General features: G+C 45.5%; 1 protein-coding gene and 1 non-coding gene across 2 annotated transcripts in view; one reads left to right on the forward strand and one right to left on the reverse strand.

Annotated features, from left to right (window-relative positions):
- Window positions 1–14,521, reverse strand: part of Efcab8 (EF-hand calcium binding domain 8) — a 66,812-nt gene extending 52,291 nt beyond the window's left edge. Inside the window, 7 exon segments of the mRNA XM_060383247.1 lie at window positions 409–527; window positions 5,518–5,680; window positions 7,896–7,944; window positions 8,599–8,657; window positions 8,659–8,689; window positions 9,690–9,781; window positions 14,480–14,521. Of these exon segments, the coding sequence (XP_060239230.1) occupies window positions 409–527; window positions 5,518–5,680; window positions 7,896–7,944; window positions 8,599–8,657; window positions 8,659–8,689; window positions 9,690–9,781; window positions 14,480–14,521 (555 nt within the window).
- Window positions 1,360–1,468, forward strand: LOC132653901 (U6 spliceosomal RNA). The gene has a single exon (XR_009591725.1). It is a non-coding gene; the product is annotated as a U6 spliceosomal RNA (small nuclear RNA).
- Window positions 14,522–18,933: the final 4,412 nt, after the last annotated feature.

Genomic DNA, 18,933 nt, shown 5'->3' on the forward strand with positions numbered 1-18,933 from the left:
GAGTTCTTCCGCGTTAGCATTATTACTACGCTATGAAGACCTGATAGCTCCGGATTCAACAGCCATAAGCTTGCCTATAGCTGAGTGACAAGAAAGGGCCATGATACTGTCATGGTACTGATAAAGATCCCCTACCCTAAATGGGAGGCTAGCTAGCTATACCTCAGGTGTGAGTGCTTGATAAGAAGGTCTCGATGCCAGGGCCAATGAGCCCCCCTCACAGAAGTCTCAAAGGAGGCCCCTCAGAGACACCAAGCTTCCCTCCACCTGGCAGGTGCCCCGGCTGGTACAAGAGTCCAAACTGACTGTCTGAAACTTGCTGACTCCTATCTCAAGCCTCTGCTTGCTCCACTGAGAGGTCCCTCTATCCTCTCCCAGCTTCCTGCGGCAGCCATGCACCCTCCTTACCCAGTTGACAAATCCATTGCAGTCCGAGTCCACCTTCAAGAAGAGCACCTCAAGCATCTCCTCCGTCATGTCGCTCATCACCTTCCTCATGATCCTGGTAAAAGTTTTCTTGTCCAGGGCTTCGAGAAAGAAAAACATTGGTGCTTCATCACAGGTCGCGTGGCCCTTGAAGGCCACAGGCTGTAGGCACCCCCCGCTCCAGACACTCTCTGCTACCTGCCTGTGATTGTCAGAACTCTAGCTGGCAGTACGGTTTCTCAGCAGGCAACCCTTCCCCAAGCCCGTCATCAGTCATAAGCTTGACCCTGTCTACTCTCCTTTAAGGGACTAGCATCCAGCCTAGCACAGGCCCGATGATTGCTGGTGCTTCTGCCATCACCCGATTATCTTTCCCATCTCACTTTCCCACACTCAGTGATTCCTCGTGAACACCTGCCACTGTGTTTACCCCTCACCAGGAGGGAGGGTAGACAGAGGCTCTCAGAAGGCAAAATCCCACTTCTGATCAAGGGATACAGACTAGAGCAACAAGTCTCCACAGACCAGAGGCATCTTTGGTGCAAGTAATGAGCAGCAACCACCACAGCCTGTTAAGTATATCTCTTAAAAACAATTTATGAAAACAGGTATGATGGTGTATGCCTGTAATTCTAGCATGTGGAAGGCAGAGACAAAAAGTTCAGAGAACAAGGTCAATCTGGGCTATAGAGCAAGTTCAAGGCCAGCCTGGGCTACATGAGATCCTGTTTCAGAAAGACATAATAATAATAACAATAACAACAGCAACAACCTTTGACTAGAGAGAGAGATGGAAAGGAGGAAGGCAAGGCAAGCATAAAATGCTTTATCACTGAGCTGGGTTCTGTGGCTATAAGAAAATCTGTTTGCAAAGGTGTCAGTTGACCCTGTCTAATTTTTTTATATCATTATTGCCTTCAAAAATCACTTCCAGTGCTCGCTTCGGCAGCACATATACTAAAAAATTGGAACGATACAGAGAAGATTAGCATGGCCCCTGCGCAAGGATGACACGCAAATTCGTGAAGCGTTCCATATTTTTCAGTGTTTTCAAAGCAAAGACTCATGACCAAACCTTTGGCAGAGTACAGGGAATCATAAGAAAGAAGGGGAGTTAGTCTGATGGGGAAAGGATAGGAACTCCACAAGGACCAAATATATCTGGGCACAGGGTCTTTTCTGAGACTGACATTCAACCAAGGACCATGTATGGATATAACCTAGAACCTCCACTCAGATGTAGCCTGTGGTAGCTCAGTAACCAATTGGTTTCCCAAAGTGAGGGGAACAGGGACTATTTCTAACAGGAACTCGATGACTGGCTCTTTGGTCTCCCCACCCCCGAAGGGAGGAGCAGTCCTTTTAGGCCACAGAGGAGGGCTTTGCAGCCAGTCCTGAAGATACCTGATAAAACAGGATCAGATGAATGGGGAGGAGGTCCCCCCCATCAGTGGACTTGGAAAGGGGCACGGTGGAGATGAGGGAGGGAGGGAGGGAGGGACTGGGAGGGAATGAGGGATCGGGACACGGCTGGGATACAGAGTTAATAAAATGTAACTGATAAAAAAAAATAAAATTAAAAAAAAAAAATCACTTCCAAGGGCTGGAGAGATGGCTCAGAGGTTAAGAGCACTGGTTGCCCTTCCAGATGTCCTACGTTCAATTCTCAGCAACTGCATGGTGGCTCACAACCATCTATAATGAGATCTGGAGCCCTCTTCTGATACACAGGCATGCACACAGGCAGAACACTGTATACATAATAAATAAATTTTAAAAATCTTTTTTTAAAAATTACTTCTAAAGAGGGAGATAGAAAAACCTAGAGGGGACAGAAACTCCACAAGGAGAACAACAGAGCCAAAATACCTGGGCCCAGGGGGGCCTGCAGAGATCAATACTTCAACTAAGAACCGTGCAGGGAGAGGACCTAGACCCCCTGTTCAAAGGAAGTGCATTGGCTGCTCAGTTTCCAAATGGGTTCCCTAGTAAGGAGTACAGGGGCTATCTCTGACATGAACTCAGTGGCCAGCTCTTTGATCACCTCCCCCTTTTGGGTGCAGCCTTGCCAGACCACAGAGGAAGATGATGCAGCCAGCCTTGATGAATTCTGATAAGCTAGGGTCAGATAGAAGGGGAGGAGGTCCTCCCCTATCAGGGAACTAGGGAAAGAGCACAGGAAAAGAGGGAGGATGGGTGAGACTGGGAGGAGACAAGGGAGGGGGCTGCACTGGGGATACAAAGTGAATAAATTATAATATGTATATATATAATTTTATTTAAAAAATAAAATAAATCACTTATAAATCCCCTTCAAATACTGGAGCCCTCACCATGGCCAGAGAGGGCCATGCAGTACCTGGCTCCTCTCAGCAAGTACCATTTTTCACCACGTCCTTCCTACTCTGCTCCAGCCATAAGGACCTCTCTACACACCCCACAGGGCCTTTTCACAATATGTCCCTTTCACAGGGATGTCCTCCATGAAGTTCAAGTCACTCTTTCTACAAGAATGCCCTTCTTCCTAAAGACTGGCTGAAGAGGCTACTGTCCCTGCTGCCTGATTTCCTATTGTCTGACGCCTGCATTGCCTCCCATTTCACCATGACCTCTGGAAGTGCATGAGAGCCCTTCCATAACTCAACACTGGTCCAAGTGACTCTACGTGCACCAGGAAGTGATAGCTTTGTTCTCTGCGCCCTATGAATGCTGGCAACATAAGGGAGGCTCTGAGGAAACAGATGCTGCCTGCAAGTAGGTAGGTAGTGAGAGATAGGAATGTCAGTCTGTCCATAGAGCTCATGATCTTCAAACCGCTGACCTACTCATCCACAGCAACCCAGTGCCACTGTGCCTGCCACACTAGACTGAGGGTCAAACAAAAGTCTGAGCAACATGTACTTGCTGGAAGAAATGTCCATTTCAAGTATGTAAAGCTGGGGCCAAGAGGCTTCCATGCTGTAAGTGTTGCTCCATGGTCCTTCCATGTCTGCATGGTGACAATGACAGTTTATGAGCACTGCAGAGACCTTCCTCAGGAAATAGGTAAAGCAAAACTTCCTCTGTACTTGCAAAGCCTCAGGAGAGGGGAAGGAGGTCTCTTCAGAGTCATGGGCCTCTCATACCGTAAGAACTCCCTGGCTTGAAGGACACGGTGACCAGGAAAGCACCGACATGCCTCACTCTTTCTGCCACCAGGGCTGGTGTCCAGGTGCCTGGGAAATGGTATGCCACCCATATTCTCCATAGCCCTTTTGAAGGTGTCTAAAGAAAAAAGCCAGCCTGATTTCCTAACCTTCCATCAATGTAAAGGAACTGTCCTTCCTTAAACGAACACCATGACCAGAGGTTTACAGATACAAAGCTCAGGTTGGAAAGCCAGTTTGGTGGTAAAGCACTTGCCTTGCAAGTATGAAGATATGAGTTCAACCCCAGGAACCTATACACAAAGCCAGACATGGCAGCACATGCCTGCAACCGCAGTCATAGGCAGGGCAAAGACTGCTGGATCCTAGTGGCTTGCTGTCCACCAGACTTTCCAAAACAACAAACCTCAGATCTGGAGAAGAGGCCCTGTCTCAGTAAATAAGGTGAAAATCACTAGACGATATCCTGATGTCAACTTGTCCTCTCGCTCATTTGCTCGCTCTCGCTCTCTTCCTCCCTCCCTCTCCAAGCTGCATAGTGTGGCTGAGAAATTCAAAGGAACAGGAAAGTAGGTAGGCCCAGCGCTAGCGTCCATACTCTATCAACTCAACTTTGAAACTCTGATAATGCCTTTACTCCTATTTGACTTTCAGGAATTATCATTCCAAAGGGCAGATCTCAAGCTGTTTGGAGGGAGAAGATCTGGACTGCAGAGGATATCCCCAAAACATCATTTATAGCCTATGAAATGTAAATAAACAAAACAGAGGAATAGCTCCAGTCACAGAAGAACACTCAGACCCATTAGCAAGGCTTGCCTAGGAGGCTCTGAGGCCCCAACCAAGTCCTTCAGACATAAAAATCAAGTGAAAAAGAAGGATCTGTAATAATACATACAGTCCCCAGCTTAGAGCTTTTCCACTTTATAGCAGTATAAATGCAAACCCATTTAATCGATGTTTCTTCCTTTCATAAGTTATCTCACACTTTACTTTGAGATGTGCATTGTATTAGCTGGTTTTATTCTGAGCACATCTGGGTAAGGGAGGCTAAGCTAGTATTTGATTGGTCAGGTGTGAAATCCTTTCTCAATTTGGAATACTTTCTACTTCAAATTAGTATCTGAGGAGTAAGATTAGAGATACTTACAGAGTCCCCCAGGATGGGCAGGTCCTGCTGTCTACACCTTCCTGTGGTCCCCTCCTGCTTAGGATGAGACCTTTGACTTGCTTTTAGACAACAGGGTATCACATCATTGCCTACAGTCCCATGACCATAAACTGTGACTCCTGTGAGTGTTGCTTTACCTTTGGCTCAAGCTTTGACAGCTTCCATGTTGGCAAATCCCACATGGCCAGCCACTATGAGGCGGCTTCTGGGAGCTGAAGACAGCCTCCTTGCAACAGCCAGAAAAAAAATGAAAGGTCTCCATACCATAGTTTCAAGGATATGAATTCTGGAACAGCATATGTAAGCTTAGAAGTAAGTCTTTCCTGAGTCAAGCCCCAGAGAACGCCATGGCCCCAGCTGACCTCGGGACTTCAGCTTTTGAGGTTCTGAGCAGGATGGCAGCTCATCCCTGGCCTCACTCCAGACTTACGGAAACTATGAGATCACGAGCACTTGTTGGGTTCAACCAGTAAGATCATGGGGCTGCTGTCACACAGTGATTGATAACAAACCACAGGCTAAAATGCTTAGAGGGAAACACACCAAAATGCTGCAGGGTATACTTGGGTATCTGGACTAGTGGGATTAAAAAAAAAAAAAAAAAAAAAAAGTCTTAGATCCCAAATAGCCTTCAATATCCTTGCACTTACCCAAAGAGAATTTTTAAACAAGACACCACATGTAAAAATGCTGATCAGGTCAGAGCCCTCCACACACCCCTGATACCAGGTCCTGAGCAGGAGTCACGGAGACCAGCCTACAGCATGGCTGTACCTCCACTCTTGCCTGTCTCCTTCTCAAACAACTTTTGTATTTCAGCCAGGTGCATCTCAGCAAACTGCTGCGGCTTCTGGGTGTTAATGGTCTGGCTAAGAGAGTATGTCGGCATCGTGAAGTCAGAAGTCTCCTTGTCCTGGGATCCACGTGGAAAGGACAGCTGGGACAAATATGACATAAGAACCAGGCACTGAGAGAGTTAGATCTCTGAGACAAATGTTTGTTGGCATATTTTATTTACAAGGGGAATCTGTGAGGAAGCGGCTAGGTGCACAGTGTTGCTTACTCCCCAAAGCAGTGAGGCTTCCTAACAATTTCTGACATATTTTAATCCTATGATGTTGGAGAAAGGTCTAAAAGTCCTTCTTGTGGTGGGGGGATGGCAACCATTGTCCTCTTATGGATGCCGAGTTTGGGTCAGCAAGGTTAGAAGACATGGGCTCCTTTTTTTGTTTGTTTGTTTTTTAACAGTTAGTTTGTTTTGCTTATTGAGACAGAGTCTCACCAAGTAGCCCAAGCTGGCCTTGAGATCCTTCTGCCTCAACCTCCCAAGTGCTGAGATTACAGGAGTATACCATCCACCTAGCTTAGAACTCTTTAATGGACTTCAGCCCCACCAAAGGGGCAAACATGCTCGGCCTCCTATGAACGTCCACTAACTCCCCCACAATCTACACACGCTTACTGAGCACCAGGCTCTCTGCGGGTTCAGCAAGAACAAAGCAAGAACCCTGCCTTGACAGAGCCAGATGGAGTTGGCAGTTACCATCCACCCAAGGCCGGCTGGGAACGCCTCAGCTCTCTCCTCCCTGCCCCTTCTTAATGTTCCTCTTGTTCATTCTTCCTGATAACATCTCCCAGCCTTCATCCCACCCCAAACTCTAGCTTATGGCAGGCTCAAGTGCAATGAGTCCTCCACAAGACCAGGATCTACCCTTCCTTTCCAGTCCACTCTCAACACTGATATCAGTCAAGCTTCCTAGGAGGCAAATGGGTCATGATGTTGCCTGGCTCTGACACACTTCATAGCTGTCTCCTCCACGTCCCATTCCTAAGCTTAGCATCCGGAGCCCTTTACAACCTAGCTGTAACAGACTTCCTCCTTTCAGGGCACACGCCATGTCCAAGGCCCACCAACTGCAGCCCACCGGCCCAACAGAGCATGTGCTCTACTTCTCAGCCTGCACTCTGCACAACACTGCCTTCCTACCCAAGGCTAACCCCCACTCTGTCAGCACTTTCTCCAAGGAGCGTTTTTTAACATTCAGTTGAGAGCCACCCCTGCCACCCCTAACATTCCCCAGGCTCTGATCATTTCTGCCGCTCCGGCATATCTCCTACCTATGCATGTAGACAGCAGTCTTGAGAGGAGGGAAACCCATGGCTGCATGGTCCTGAGCTCTGAGTTGGAGTTACACCCAGCAATCCCATTTACAAGCTATTTTATCTTGGACATTTTACATCTTCTCTCTGAGCCACAGATTTCTCTACCTGAAAAACAGAACTCTACGGCACCCATCCTGCAGAGTTCTGAAGACCTAAATGACACAGGAAGCCACAGGAAAGTAGCATTACAATAAATGATGGCCCTTGTGACATATCTTGAAATGATATATAGGAAGATGGGAGACACATTCTATTAACTTAATCATAATTTGCACTGTCTTTATATTACCTGGGTCCCCTGCACTGAGCAGATAATATGATATATATCTGGCTTGGTGATAATGTATATAATCCACCTCACCATTATCACCAGTTTGCTAAACAAACTTAAGTATCAGCCATAAACAGTCTGTAAATTGATATCCTCGTGTGTGTGGCATTTGGCTGACGCTGTGCTCTCAAAGAAGCACCCAAGCTAAATAAATATGTGACAATAAAAATACACACATGCAATCCCAGCCAGCACCTGGGAGACTGCGGCAGGGCTGCCACACATGTGGGGCTAGCCTGGGCTTCATAATGAAACCCTGGTTTGTGTGCACCTTTAATCTCAGCACTTTGAAGGCAGAGGCAGGCAGATCCTGTGAGTTTGAGGCCAACCTGCTCTACATAGTGAGTTCCGGGCCAGCAGAGCAGTAGGACTGGGGATATAGGTCAGTATTACACTTGCCTAGCCTACTGGAGGTCCTGGGCTGGAGCCTTGGCATTGGGGTGGGGAAGAAAGGAGAGGAAGGAAGAGGAGCCTGCTTTTTAGGTTCACCTAAGTTATCACTTGGTCCAATAAATGTCTAAGTTTGCAAGCCTGGTGCAGAAGGTATTGGATCTATGTTGGTGACATTTTAGAAGCCAGTGGACTTGTATGTTGGCAAGTGACATTTTGTGTGGTTCCCAAATGCCCCCTCTATTTGTTCGCTTGGTTGCTTTCTTACCTTTTTAGGCTGATGGTTCTCGTCTAACTTCTCAGAAGACATTCTTGGCCTAAAATGGGTGATCACAGTTGCTTTAACACAAGTCTACAAAACTGACCTCACTAAGACTCAGAGTGGGAAAAAGTAAAGGAGATGATGGCTGCCTCTTGTCCACAGACACTCCTAAGTGGTTCATGAGCATCCCCTTTCCCACAGAGACCTCCCCTAAGTTGACAGTAGAGCCTTCCTGAATTGATGGAAAGGGCTGGCCTCACTGAAGCCATGAAATTCCTCATTTAGTTTACTCCCAGCTCGAATCCAGGATCTGTAGAACCCAGGGGCTTAGCAAGCCATGTGGTTGTCCCAAGAGCCATTCACCTCTGAGGAGAAGCAGATCCAGAGGTAGACATACATCCAAGGTCAAAGGCATGACCTTCCACTGCATACACCTACCCAACACCCTCCAGGGATGTTTCTAATGAGAAGTTAAAACATTGGGGCACCAGACTAGCAGGGTCCCCAGACCTGGTAAGAGTTAGGAGGCATTCTCAGAGAGCAGAATAGCCAGCAAGGAAGGAGAAGAGACTGTCCTCCCCGGGGGTTTGACAAGTAAGCCATGTGACTGGACCACAGAGTTTCTGGGAGACATCTGGGAAAGCAGAGAGAAAATAGTAAGAAGGAAAAAAAGGAGAATCTGGCTCAGGGTACTGAAGGCATGAAGGACAATAGAGAAGGTTCTAAGAGCAAGAGGAAGGGCAATGGGGAGGAAGACGGAAAGCTGGCCGAAAAGGTCCTCATCAGTGGTGTCTTGACAACTTGAAGGTAAGGACCAAGGGACAGAGAAGAAGCAAGAAGAAGGGCTAGAAGCCAAGAACAGGGTAACTAAAGGAAATGGCAGAAACTTCTCCAGAAAAAAGAGCAGGGAGGAAAAGGGGCATGAAGCAAGTCATGATAACCACTCAGCTAGAAATCTCTTGATCAATGTTATGAAGCATGGCTGGGTTATTATATTTTTCAGGATTATCGTGGAAACTGACCATACCATCTTTCTGGTTAATACTTGCAAAAATTTCTCCATCCTCTATCATGTGTAGAACATATTTTTCTGCCTCCTGAGGTCCAGATAACTGCACACGACTTGCCATGTCTTGTAACGATAGTGTTAAAAAGGTCTTTATTAGCCTCTGGATATTCTTCTTGTAGAGAGAGGACAGGCACTGCTTCACCAGGCCCATGTTGTTATCTCGAGTGAAAGTTTCGCTGTGCTTGTTCACAGCGAAATAAAACTCAAATATCTGGAAATTTGGGGACTAAGAAGCTTCAGGTATAGATACATTTAGGGAACAGAAAAAAGAAACACAAAAGACAGCTAGGATGTGGTTCTGAAAAAAAAAAAACACTGAACATGGTAGAAAAATAACTGTAAAAGTGTGTGTGTGTATATATGTACATTTCTGTTAAATATATGTGTGTAGTGACACATGCATTTTAAAAAAAAAGCCTTGGAAGGGCTAGAGAGATGACTTAGCAGTTAAAAGCACTGACTACTCCTGCAGAGGACCTGGGTTCAATTCCCAGCACCCAACATGGCAACAAACAACTGTCCACAATTACTGTTCTGGGAGATCTGACACCCTCTTCTGACTTTCTTGGACACATCACAAATGTACTGCACAGACATACATCCACATAAGACACTTATACACATAAAATAAAATTTAAAAAAAATGAAAAGGCCTGGGGAAAGATGCCTTAAGTTTAATGGCAGTTAGTAATGCAACCCACCGCACTGAGTCTCCCCTCCCCACAGAGTACCTTGAGGAAGGGAATGCTGACAGAATCAGAAGGTTGAGGATGAATACTTGGTGCTGGCAGCAGCAGTAGTGGTTGGCATCTAAGCGTGAACACTGAAGGAAAAATAACACAACTGTCCAGAAGTGGTTTGTGAACGAAGGAAAAAAGAGAGAGAGAGAAAGAACCTCGGGGAGGTGGGAAGGAGGAGATGGGGCAGGACTAGCTCCTAGCTGTAAGTATCCCACTGGATGGAGGAAAACAGCGCAGCACCGAAGTAGGAGTGGGAGAGTACTCCAGTACGCTTTTTGGGTAGCTGCTGCAAGAAACAGGACCTCACCTGTCACTGCACTAGGTTCATGATCTCGGGTAAAGGGAAGGCGGAAGGGTCCCAATCCCTGTCCAACTTCCTGTACCCCAGGGACTTGCCCAACCTAGTTTAAGGCACTAGGTAAGGTGGGGTAGAGGTGGCCGGTGACAATTTGACTGAGGACATCCTGGGGTCAAAGCATTATCTGCACTGTCCAGTCTACTGCTGCCGCCAGTTCAGACAAGACCTTGCCAGAATGGAGATAAGATTTGTACCTTTTAGGGAAGGGGACCCACACCCAAGCTCATCCCAAGGAAGAAGAGCAGAGCACAAGCAAAACTGGGCCCAGATCAAGAGTCCAGAGAACGTCTCCAAGGGAGGGGCTCAGGAGGCACAGGGTGAAGCTATATGGGACTGGACGTTAACCTTGTACGGGAAGGCGGGCAAATGTGCGCGTGGGTAGGAAAGGCGCTGGGATTGAGGCTGGAGGAAAACTGTTCCCCACGCGGCAGCGGCAGCGGCGGCAGCAAAGACCTGCGACTGGTAGGTAAGGGTAGATGGGAGGGGCGGAGCCGTGGGAGGCTGGGAGGCGGAGCCCTGGGCTGGCAGTCTGCTGCTCCTTCTGCTTTCTTCTAAAACCTATAGTTTTATAGGTTTTTATAGGTTATAGGGGTGGGGACTTGTCTCCGTCTTCTCCCTGGAACTGCGGTGGATTTCCAGGTCTCGGTAGGACCCTTATTTTTGATCCCTTTTGGTTGTCCAGAGATCCCTTCAGTGTTAGTACTTCGCTGGGCTCCAACTCACTCCTAACCAACACGATTGCCAGATACACCCAAGGCTGCACTGGCCTGCCTTCTCCGTTCCAACCTTTTTCTGTTGAAAGGCCCAGAGCTGGCCTTCCACTCGCTCATCTTCCTTGTCTGCGGAGCCACTGAATGTCAGCTGTGATGTGCACACGAGTGACCAGTAGAGTCACTAGTGTGCTCAAGGATGAAAACGTCCTGGTTCTGCCTCACTGGCTAGAAGCCAATGCAGGTGCATTCTCTGAGTCCCACTAGTAACACAGTGGACCAATTAGATCTAGGCCTTTTGTTTATTTGGATTTTGGTTTTAAGACAAGGTCTCATGTATCCCACGTGGCTCTGAACTCCCTCTATGGCCAAGGATGTAGTTCCGAAGTGTTAGAGCTATCTTGTGTGCCAACACACCCACAATCTAATATTTAAGTGGAGGGTTGAGGGAAGAGGCTTACAGCAATTTTTAGGATTTAAAGATGCACCTTTGGCATGGGAAGGGTGTAATCCCTGAGGGGTGTGCTGCAGGACCTGTCAAAGCGACAGCACCTTCTCTCCCCCGCCCCACCCCAGCCTGCGGAAGTCGTGAGGTATCTAGGGGCTGCCCACGGTGGCAGCACCCCCTCTCCAGCAGCTCCAGCAATGGCAATGCAGCCAAAGCCGCTTGCACCTGAAAAGGTCTTCTCTTCCTAACCCACGGGTGTGGTGCAGGGGAAGAGAGGTGAAAAAAGCCACCAGTTCCTGTGCAGGAAAATCCACCAATCTCTGAGCTTCCCAAGCGCAGGACTTGAAATCCCACCAATCACCACTCTGGAAATCTCTGCCCTAAAAAGCTCCATCCCCTAAGAAATCCAATATAAAGCCTATGTCTATTCAGTTCCCTACTGTCCTCTCCAGGAACGGAGGCAGCCACTTCTGGATTCAACCCTCCCAACAAATCGCTATGAGTTTTGATGCCTGGTGTGACTCATCAGAAGCCAAGAAGCTTCTACAAGGGAAATGGACTAACCCTCTAAAACTGTAGGCCCAAATTAAACACTTTCTCTTTTAAGTTGCCTTGGTCATGGTATCTCTTACAGCAATAAAACAGTAACAAGGTTACCATAACTGAGTTTTTAAGGAAACCAAAACTTCCATTACAAAATATTATGAGTATGGGGGATGGGTTCTTCTCAAACAAGTGGGCCTTGTCAGAGTGGAGATGAAGTTTGGGCCTCTTTTACTCCCAAACTAAGACATCAATCTGGATTCCCAGAAGCCAAAGGCTAACAGGGATTGAAGATAACCACCAAGAAACAAAAGCTCTACAAAAAAGTCTGAATTTGGATCATTACACTTATATGAAGTCAGCAAGAATATGTATGCCCATAGGGGTTAAGCTTTGTATTGTCCTAAAGGCTTAGCTAATCTCTAAGGAATGAAAATGACACATAAAACCAATAGGTTCAGTCCCCAGGGCTACATAAAACTGGGCTAGGCGGTTGTGATGGTTTGAGAATGGCCCCCACAGGCTCGTATATTTGAATGTCTCATTCTCAGTTGGTGGGCTGTTTAGGAAGGATTAGGTGTGGCCTTGTTAGAAGAGGTATGTCACTGGGGGTAGGCTGTGAGGTATCAAAGCAACCACACCAAGCCTCCATCCTCACCCCCTTTGCCTTCTGCAACTTGTGGTTAAGATGTGGACTACCGGTTACTGCTCTAGCACCATGCTTCCTACAAGGGAAATGGACTCACCCCCTAAAACTGTAGGCCCAAATTAAACACTCTCTTCTAAGTTGCCCTGGTCATGGTATCTCTTACAGCAACAGAACAGTAACTAGGTGTGTGAATGTTTATAATCCCAGAATTTGAGAGGTAGAGAAGCAGGAGGATAATAAGCTCAAGGTCATCCTCAGCTAGAGGCCTGCCTGAGCTACATGAAACCATGTTTCAAAAAATATAAATAGCATCAGTAATGACAGAGGTAAATGGCATCTCTTGATGTGGTGATAGAGCCATGTATCATACAGATCAGAACAAGAGAGAATAAAAGTCAAACCCAGGTTGCAGGACACAACATTATAAGTGGTTGTACTTACAATGAGGATGTCATGCTAGATGCGAGTGCCACATGCCTGTACTCCAGCACTTGAGAAGCTGAAGGAGGATTTGTGATTTTAAAGCCAGCATGGGCAACAGCCTGAACTTTGCAGAAAACCTACAAAAAGCAAAAAGCAGGAGGGAAATGGCTCAGTGGGTCAGCCATGGTGTTCAAGATTGAGGACTTATTTGACATATCCTCAGCACCCATGTAAAAGACTGGCATTGAAACACACAAAGGTAACCCTAGAGCCAGGGGTCAGTAGAGAAGAGGACACTGGGGCTTACTAGCCAGCAAGTTTACCTGAAAGAGACAACTCCAGATTCAGTGAGAGGCCCTGTCTCAAAACCTAAAGTGGAGGAAAGAGAGAAGACAACCAACATTGACCTTTGGCCCCTACAGGTGTGCACATGCACGCTCACACATGTACGAGCACACGTGTGCACATACACACAGACACACACACACATAGAGAGGGCACACAAGGTCTGCCATGTGAAACAAAGCAGCTAAGAAATTGTTGTAGTCTGAAGATGATTCAAGGAACCATCAGTTAGAAGCAATACAATTTGACATTGGTTCCCAAACTGAAAAAGTAAGAATACTCTACGGCCCAACTACTGTTAAAATCGTGATATGGGCTCTATATAACTATAGATTACATTTATTTTCTGGTCTTAAAAATCATGTACTGCGGCTGGAGAGATGGCTCAGAGGTTAAGAGCACTGTCTGCTCTTCCAAAGGTCCTGAGTTCAATTCCCAGCAACCACAGGGTGGCTCACAACCATCTACAATGAGATCTGGTGCCCTCTTCTGGCATGCAGCTGTACATGCAGACAGAACATTGTAAACAATAAAATCTTAAAAAAAAAAAATCATGTACTGATTAGGAAACATACATACTTAAATACTTTCAAGGCCCATAATTTGTTCTCAAATGGCTCAACAAACACAAGCAGAGCGAATCAGGGTAATAGCCACAATCTGGGTGGAGTTCTTCATACTATTCTTCCAGCTAGTGTGTGGGTACATGCTGGTGGTGTGGGTATGTGCTCAGTATATGGCTACAGACTGGTGTGAGTTCCATGTAGGTGCATGCATGCCTATGGAGGCCAGAGAAACTTTCAGTGTCAGTCCTCAGATGCCACTCCCTTTTGTTGTTGAGACAGGGTTTCTCACTGACCTGGACATCACCAAGGAGGCTAGGCTGATTGGGCAACAAGCCCAGAAACCTGTCTCCACTTCCCCAGCACTGAGATTGTAAGTCTGTGTCATCACTCTTGGCTTTGTTTTTTTGCTTTTGGTTATGGAGTTTTGGTTTTTGTTTTGTTTTGTTTTAATGTGGGTTCTAAGGCTCAAACTTAGGTCCTGGGTATACAAGGCAATATTTAACAGCTAAGTCATTCACCAACCCCTCAAAACTAAGTTTTGTAAGAGACATATGTCTAAGTGACAGTTAATGCTGGTGAAAACGTGGAGCAAGGAAAACACTCCTCCACTGCTGGTTAGAAACTTGCACAATCACTATAGAAATCAGTACGGCAGTTCCTCACAAAGATGAGAATTGATCTATCTCAAGATCCAGCTCTATTACTCTTGAACACATATCTAAATGATACTTCAACCTACCACAGACACTTGCTCATCAATGTTCACTGCTGCTCTATTCATAATCGTCAGAAATTAGAAACGACCTAAGGGTCCCTCAACAGAATATTTTTTTTAAAAAGTGATGTATTTACACAATTGAGTGTTAATTACTATCATTTAATGTGAGGCAATGGCTAGAACTAGAAAAAAAATCATCCTGAGTGAGGTTACCTAGACCTAGAAAGATAAATATGGTATATATTTACTTATATCTGGATTTTAGCTGCTAAATAAATTATAACCAAGCTACAATCCATAGACCCAGAGAGGATAGGCATGGGAATGGGGGTTGTGGCATATGGATCTCTAAAATGGGAAAATAAATTCTATGGTGTATGGTGGGGGGTGTGGGGGAGGCAAAGGGAGCTTGAGAATGGGAAGAGAGAGGGGAGATTGGATTCAGGGAGGGAATAAGGAGAGAGATACCTAGAATTGAAGAGCATTTGGGGGCAGCATGGAATGACTCTAACAATATTCTGCTGTACCCACAGACTGGCGCCTTATTCAGCCATCATCAGAGGCTTCCTCCTGCAGCAGATGGGAACAAATACAGAAACCTGTGGCAAGACAACACAGACAGAGAGACCGACCAACCTTGGAACACACAGCTCCGAACAAGGTGTCTCCATCCCCCTTCTCAGAGCTCAGGAAACCCCACAGGAGAGGAGGCAGAAGGAGTAGAAGAGGGAACGGAGGACACCAGAACAAGGCCCTCTAAAACTGAGCAAAGCTCAGATAAACTCACAGAGACTGAAGCAGCAAGCACAGGGCCTACACAGGTCTGCACCAAGTCTGTTTCTTATATACTATAGCTTTCAGTTTAGTACTTTTATAGTACTATTTTAGTACTTCTGAATGTGTGAACAAGTGGGTCTCTGACTTCTTGTTCCTGTTCTTGTGGCTCTTTTATTTTTCTGTTGGTTTGTCTTGTCCGATTGTGATACAACAGTTTATCTTATTATATTTTGTTAGAAAGAGAGAACATGACCCTGTAGTCCTGAAGCAAACTACCAAGTGGGATTAAAGACATTGTTCAATGGCAGCAGAGACCACTCAAGAGAAATGGAAAAGGGCTGGAGGCACAGCTTGGTGGAGAACACTTGCCTATCATGGTGCTTTGCATTTCATCCCCAGAACCACAGAGGAAGGAGGGACAAAGGAGAAATGAAGGTGGAAGGGAGAAGAGGAACTTGAAGTCCACAGAGGAGGAGGAAACAGGCGATTCAACTTATATTTAGAATCACAGAGCAAGTAAGATCTCAACTTATACCCACTGCTTTTAACACACCCAAAAGTTCTGTTCAGAACAGACAACAAAGGGAAAATCAAGGGCAGTACAGATCCAGAAGTAGGGAGCATGACAGCACAGGAAGGGGGTAACTGACATATTACATTGTAATTGGTCAGCATGCAATTTTAAGGCAGATGACTCAAGGCAAAGGACATTTGTCTCAGAAATGAAGACATACTTCTAGTTCCTATTCAGGCCCTGGAGCCAGGCAAATGACTCTAAAGGCCAAAGTGACCAATTTTCAGAGAACATTCACCCTGACCCAATTTGATCTCCATAGCTAAATTTGACACAGATTGCTATCAGTTTTCAACTTTCACATCATTTGTAATCTCTTGGCAGAAATCCCCAAGTCCAAGGCAGACAGGGCTTCTAACTGACTGCAGAGCTGGCTGATCAAATTTAGAACCAGGGAACTAAGGAAATCGCACATATACCCATAAACCAAGCACAGCCATTTTTCACCCAGTTTGAGACTTTTTATTAATGAAATTGGGCAATAACAGAGCAAAGACCCAGGACAAACATGATGACAAAGTAATCTACATGACAAGCACTGGCCCAGAGAGCCTCCCCCTCAAAGGAATCACGGCAAACACCAGGGGGCCTTATGGTAAATCAGGTTCACCAAACAAAAAAAGCCATCTGCTTCCCCCAGTTGAGACAGCAAACAGCACAAAGGCTCTGAGCCTCCAACTTCTACATCAGCCACAATTATTTGAGAAGAGAAAGGCAGTAAGAGACACACAAGGTGGGGGACTTGCTACCTTTATCACTCTTCATCATGGAATAAATGCCAGAGCCAGCAGATCAAAGAGCTCTTGAGTGAGACTTCTGCTAAAGTCATGGATTTCAGATCTTTAAACCAGACTGTGAGAAACTGGACATTACCAAACTGTCAAGACACCACAACCAGACAAAACTTCCTCCTTGGGCCTAAACAGAGAACATTAACAAACCAAAAGTAATGTCTGCTCCCATTTCACCCAATGGGACAAAGGTATTCTGCCATACTGCTAGATAGGAAAAGTTAAATGGATAAGTCATTTTTAAAAGGCACAAAACCCTTTCAAATAGTTTGGCTAGATATGAAAAACTAGAAATTTTGATTTAATATAATTGGAGGTGGGTGGGGCTGGAGAGCTGAATCAGTGGTTAAGAGCAGTGCTTGTTCTTCCATAGGACCCAGGTTTGATTCCCAGCACTTACATGGTGGCTCATAAATGTCTCTTAATTCCAATCCCAGTAGATCCAATTGATGGCCTGTTCTATTCTATCTCCTTCAGTACTTCATGCACATGGTGCACAGACATACATATGGGTGGCACAGACATACACATCAAATAAAACTGTGTGGCCCATGAGTACATGGGGGTGCAGGTGGGCTCATGTGTGGAAGAGAAAGGGTAACTTCCAGGCGCTGGTTCTTCCCTCCACCATGGGTTCCAGGGATTGAGCTCAGGATGTCAGGTTTGTACAACACACATCTTTACTTGCTGAGCCATCTCGTCAGCCTAAAAATAAAAGGTTAATGTTTCCAATTGTTTTTTGGTTCTGTCTCTATAGAATGTTGACTATTATGAAAGCTTCTAATTTTCCAGTGACACATATTACTAACTTAATGGTGGTTTCTTTTTTCAAGTATATCCTATTTTCACTGACTATCAGTATTTATATAGCTAAAATATGTTAGGAGATAATTTCTCCCTTCTCTAGAAGAAAAATGGGGTAGGAGGAGACACGGACTGGGTTACAATATATTCATTTCTTTAAGGAAAAGTTCAAAAGAGTCAAAATATAACCAATAACAAGTTTTTTTAAATGTGGGAAGGCATATAGAAGGAAAATCTAGATAAATCTCAACACAATGATTCAGTCAAAGCTCAAAGCCTACTTGAGATGAATTCGGGCATTACAACCTAGAGAATACCCTTGAAAATACAACCTAATCCAAGGACATGCTGACCACTGAAAGGGATGCAACAGAGAGGGCCCTCAGGCGGGCAGGAATTACAGCAGACACAGACCCTCAGAGATCAGGCACCTCTTCACTCACATTTATCAACAGCAACACCCTCCCCTCACTAAAATGTCAAAATTCTAAAATGTCAAAACTCAATCTTTCAGCTCTATGTACCTTGCCAAAATTTTTAATATGTAAGCCAGACATGGTGGCGTACATCTGTAATCCCAGCAGTTAGAAGGCAAATGGATCACTGTAAGCTCAAGGCTAGCCTAGTCTACATAGCAAGCTGCAGGCCAGCCAAAGCAACATTATGAACCCTTTCAAAACTTAAATAAAATTACTGAGTTGAGAGGCAACACAAACTAGGATCTGTATCTACCTGAAAAAGAAACATACAGTGTACCATCCTCAAAAGTAGTTGAAGTTTTCAAAGTACAACAGCACTCACGGGGCTAAATATGTGGCTTGGCTGGTAAAGCGTTTGCCTACCATGCACAAAGCCCTGAGTCTGATGCTGGACCATGGTGGTGGATGCCCATAATCCCAAAGTTCAAAGTCACCCAGAATACACAGTGGGTTCAGGGCCAATCTGGAATACATGAACCCTGCCTCAAAATAACAGAAAGACTTAAGGTTCTGGAGTAAGGAGACTAGAAATCTAGACAAGCAAAGTAATGAAGCTACCTGGCAACAATGTCAAAGAAAGCCCTAGACTATAAGAACAGCCCTTTTGAATGCAGATTAAGCCAAAGAGGAAGGAAAACATTGACCATCACAAGTGAAAACTAAGCAGTAACATGGCTAACGCCATATAGGTCAAGGATTCTTGGTATGGTCAGTTCGGTGAAAGCAAAGAACCCCTCCTTGTCTTTGAAAAATATTCCACACACCTATAACATTACTAAAACACTATGAAAAGAGGCAGTAAACACAATGAAAACACCTAAATATCATCTTGTTTAGTTTTCACATTTTATAAACTATGAGAATTTGAAGATAGGACATTATCACTCAGAGCAAGTGACAGGATAGAAAAATAACCAGTGATTCAGGGACAGTGATCACATGGTAACATTTAGCATGGCTGAAAGCAGATCCATTCACTCTCCCTGCTGACAACAGTGAAATTTGGGTCACACACACACTAGCAAGCTAATCTGGCCAGGCTGGTCAGGC

This window comes from Meriones unguiculatus, chromosome 4 (genome assembly GCF_030254825.1).
Source record: "Meriones unguiculatus strain TT.TT164.6M chromosome 4, Bangor_MerUng_6.1, whole genome shotgun sequence".
Lineage (NCBI taxonomy): Eukaryota > Metazoa > Chordata > Mammalia > Rodentia > Muridae > Meriones > Meriones unguiculatus.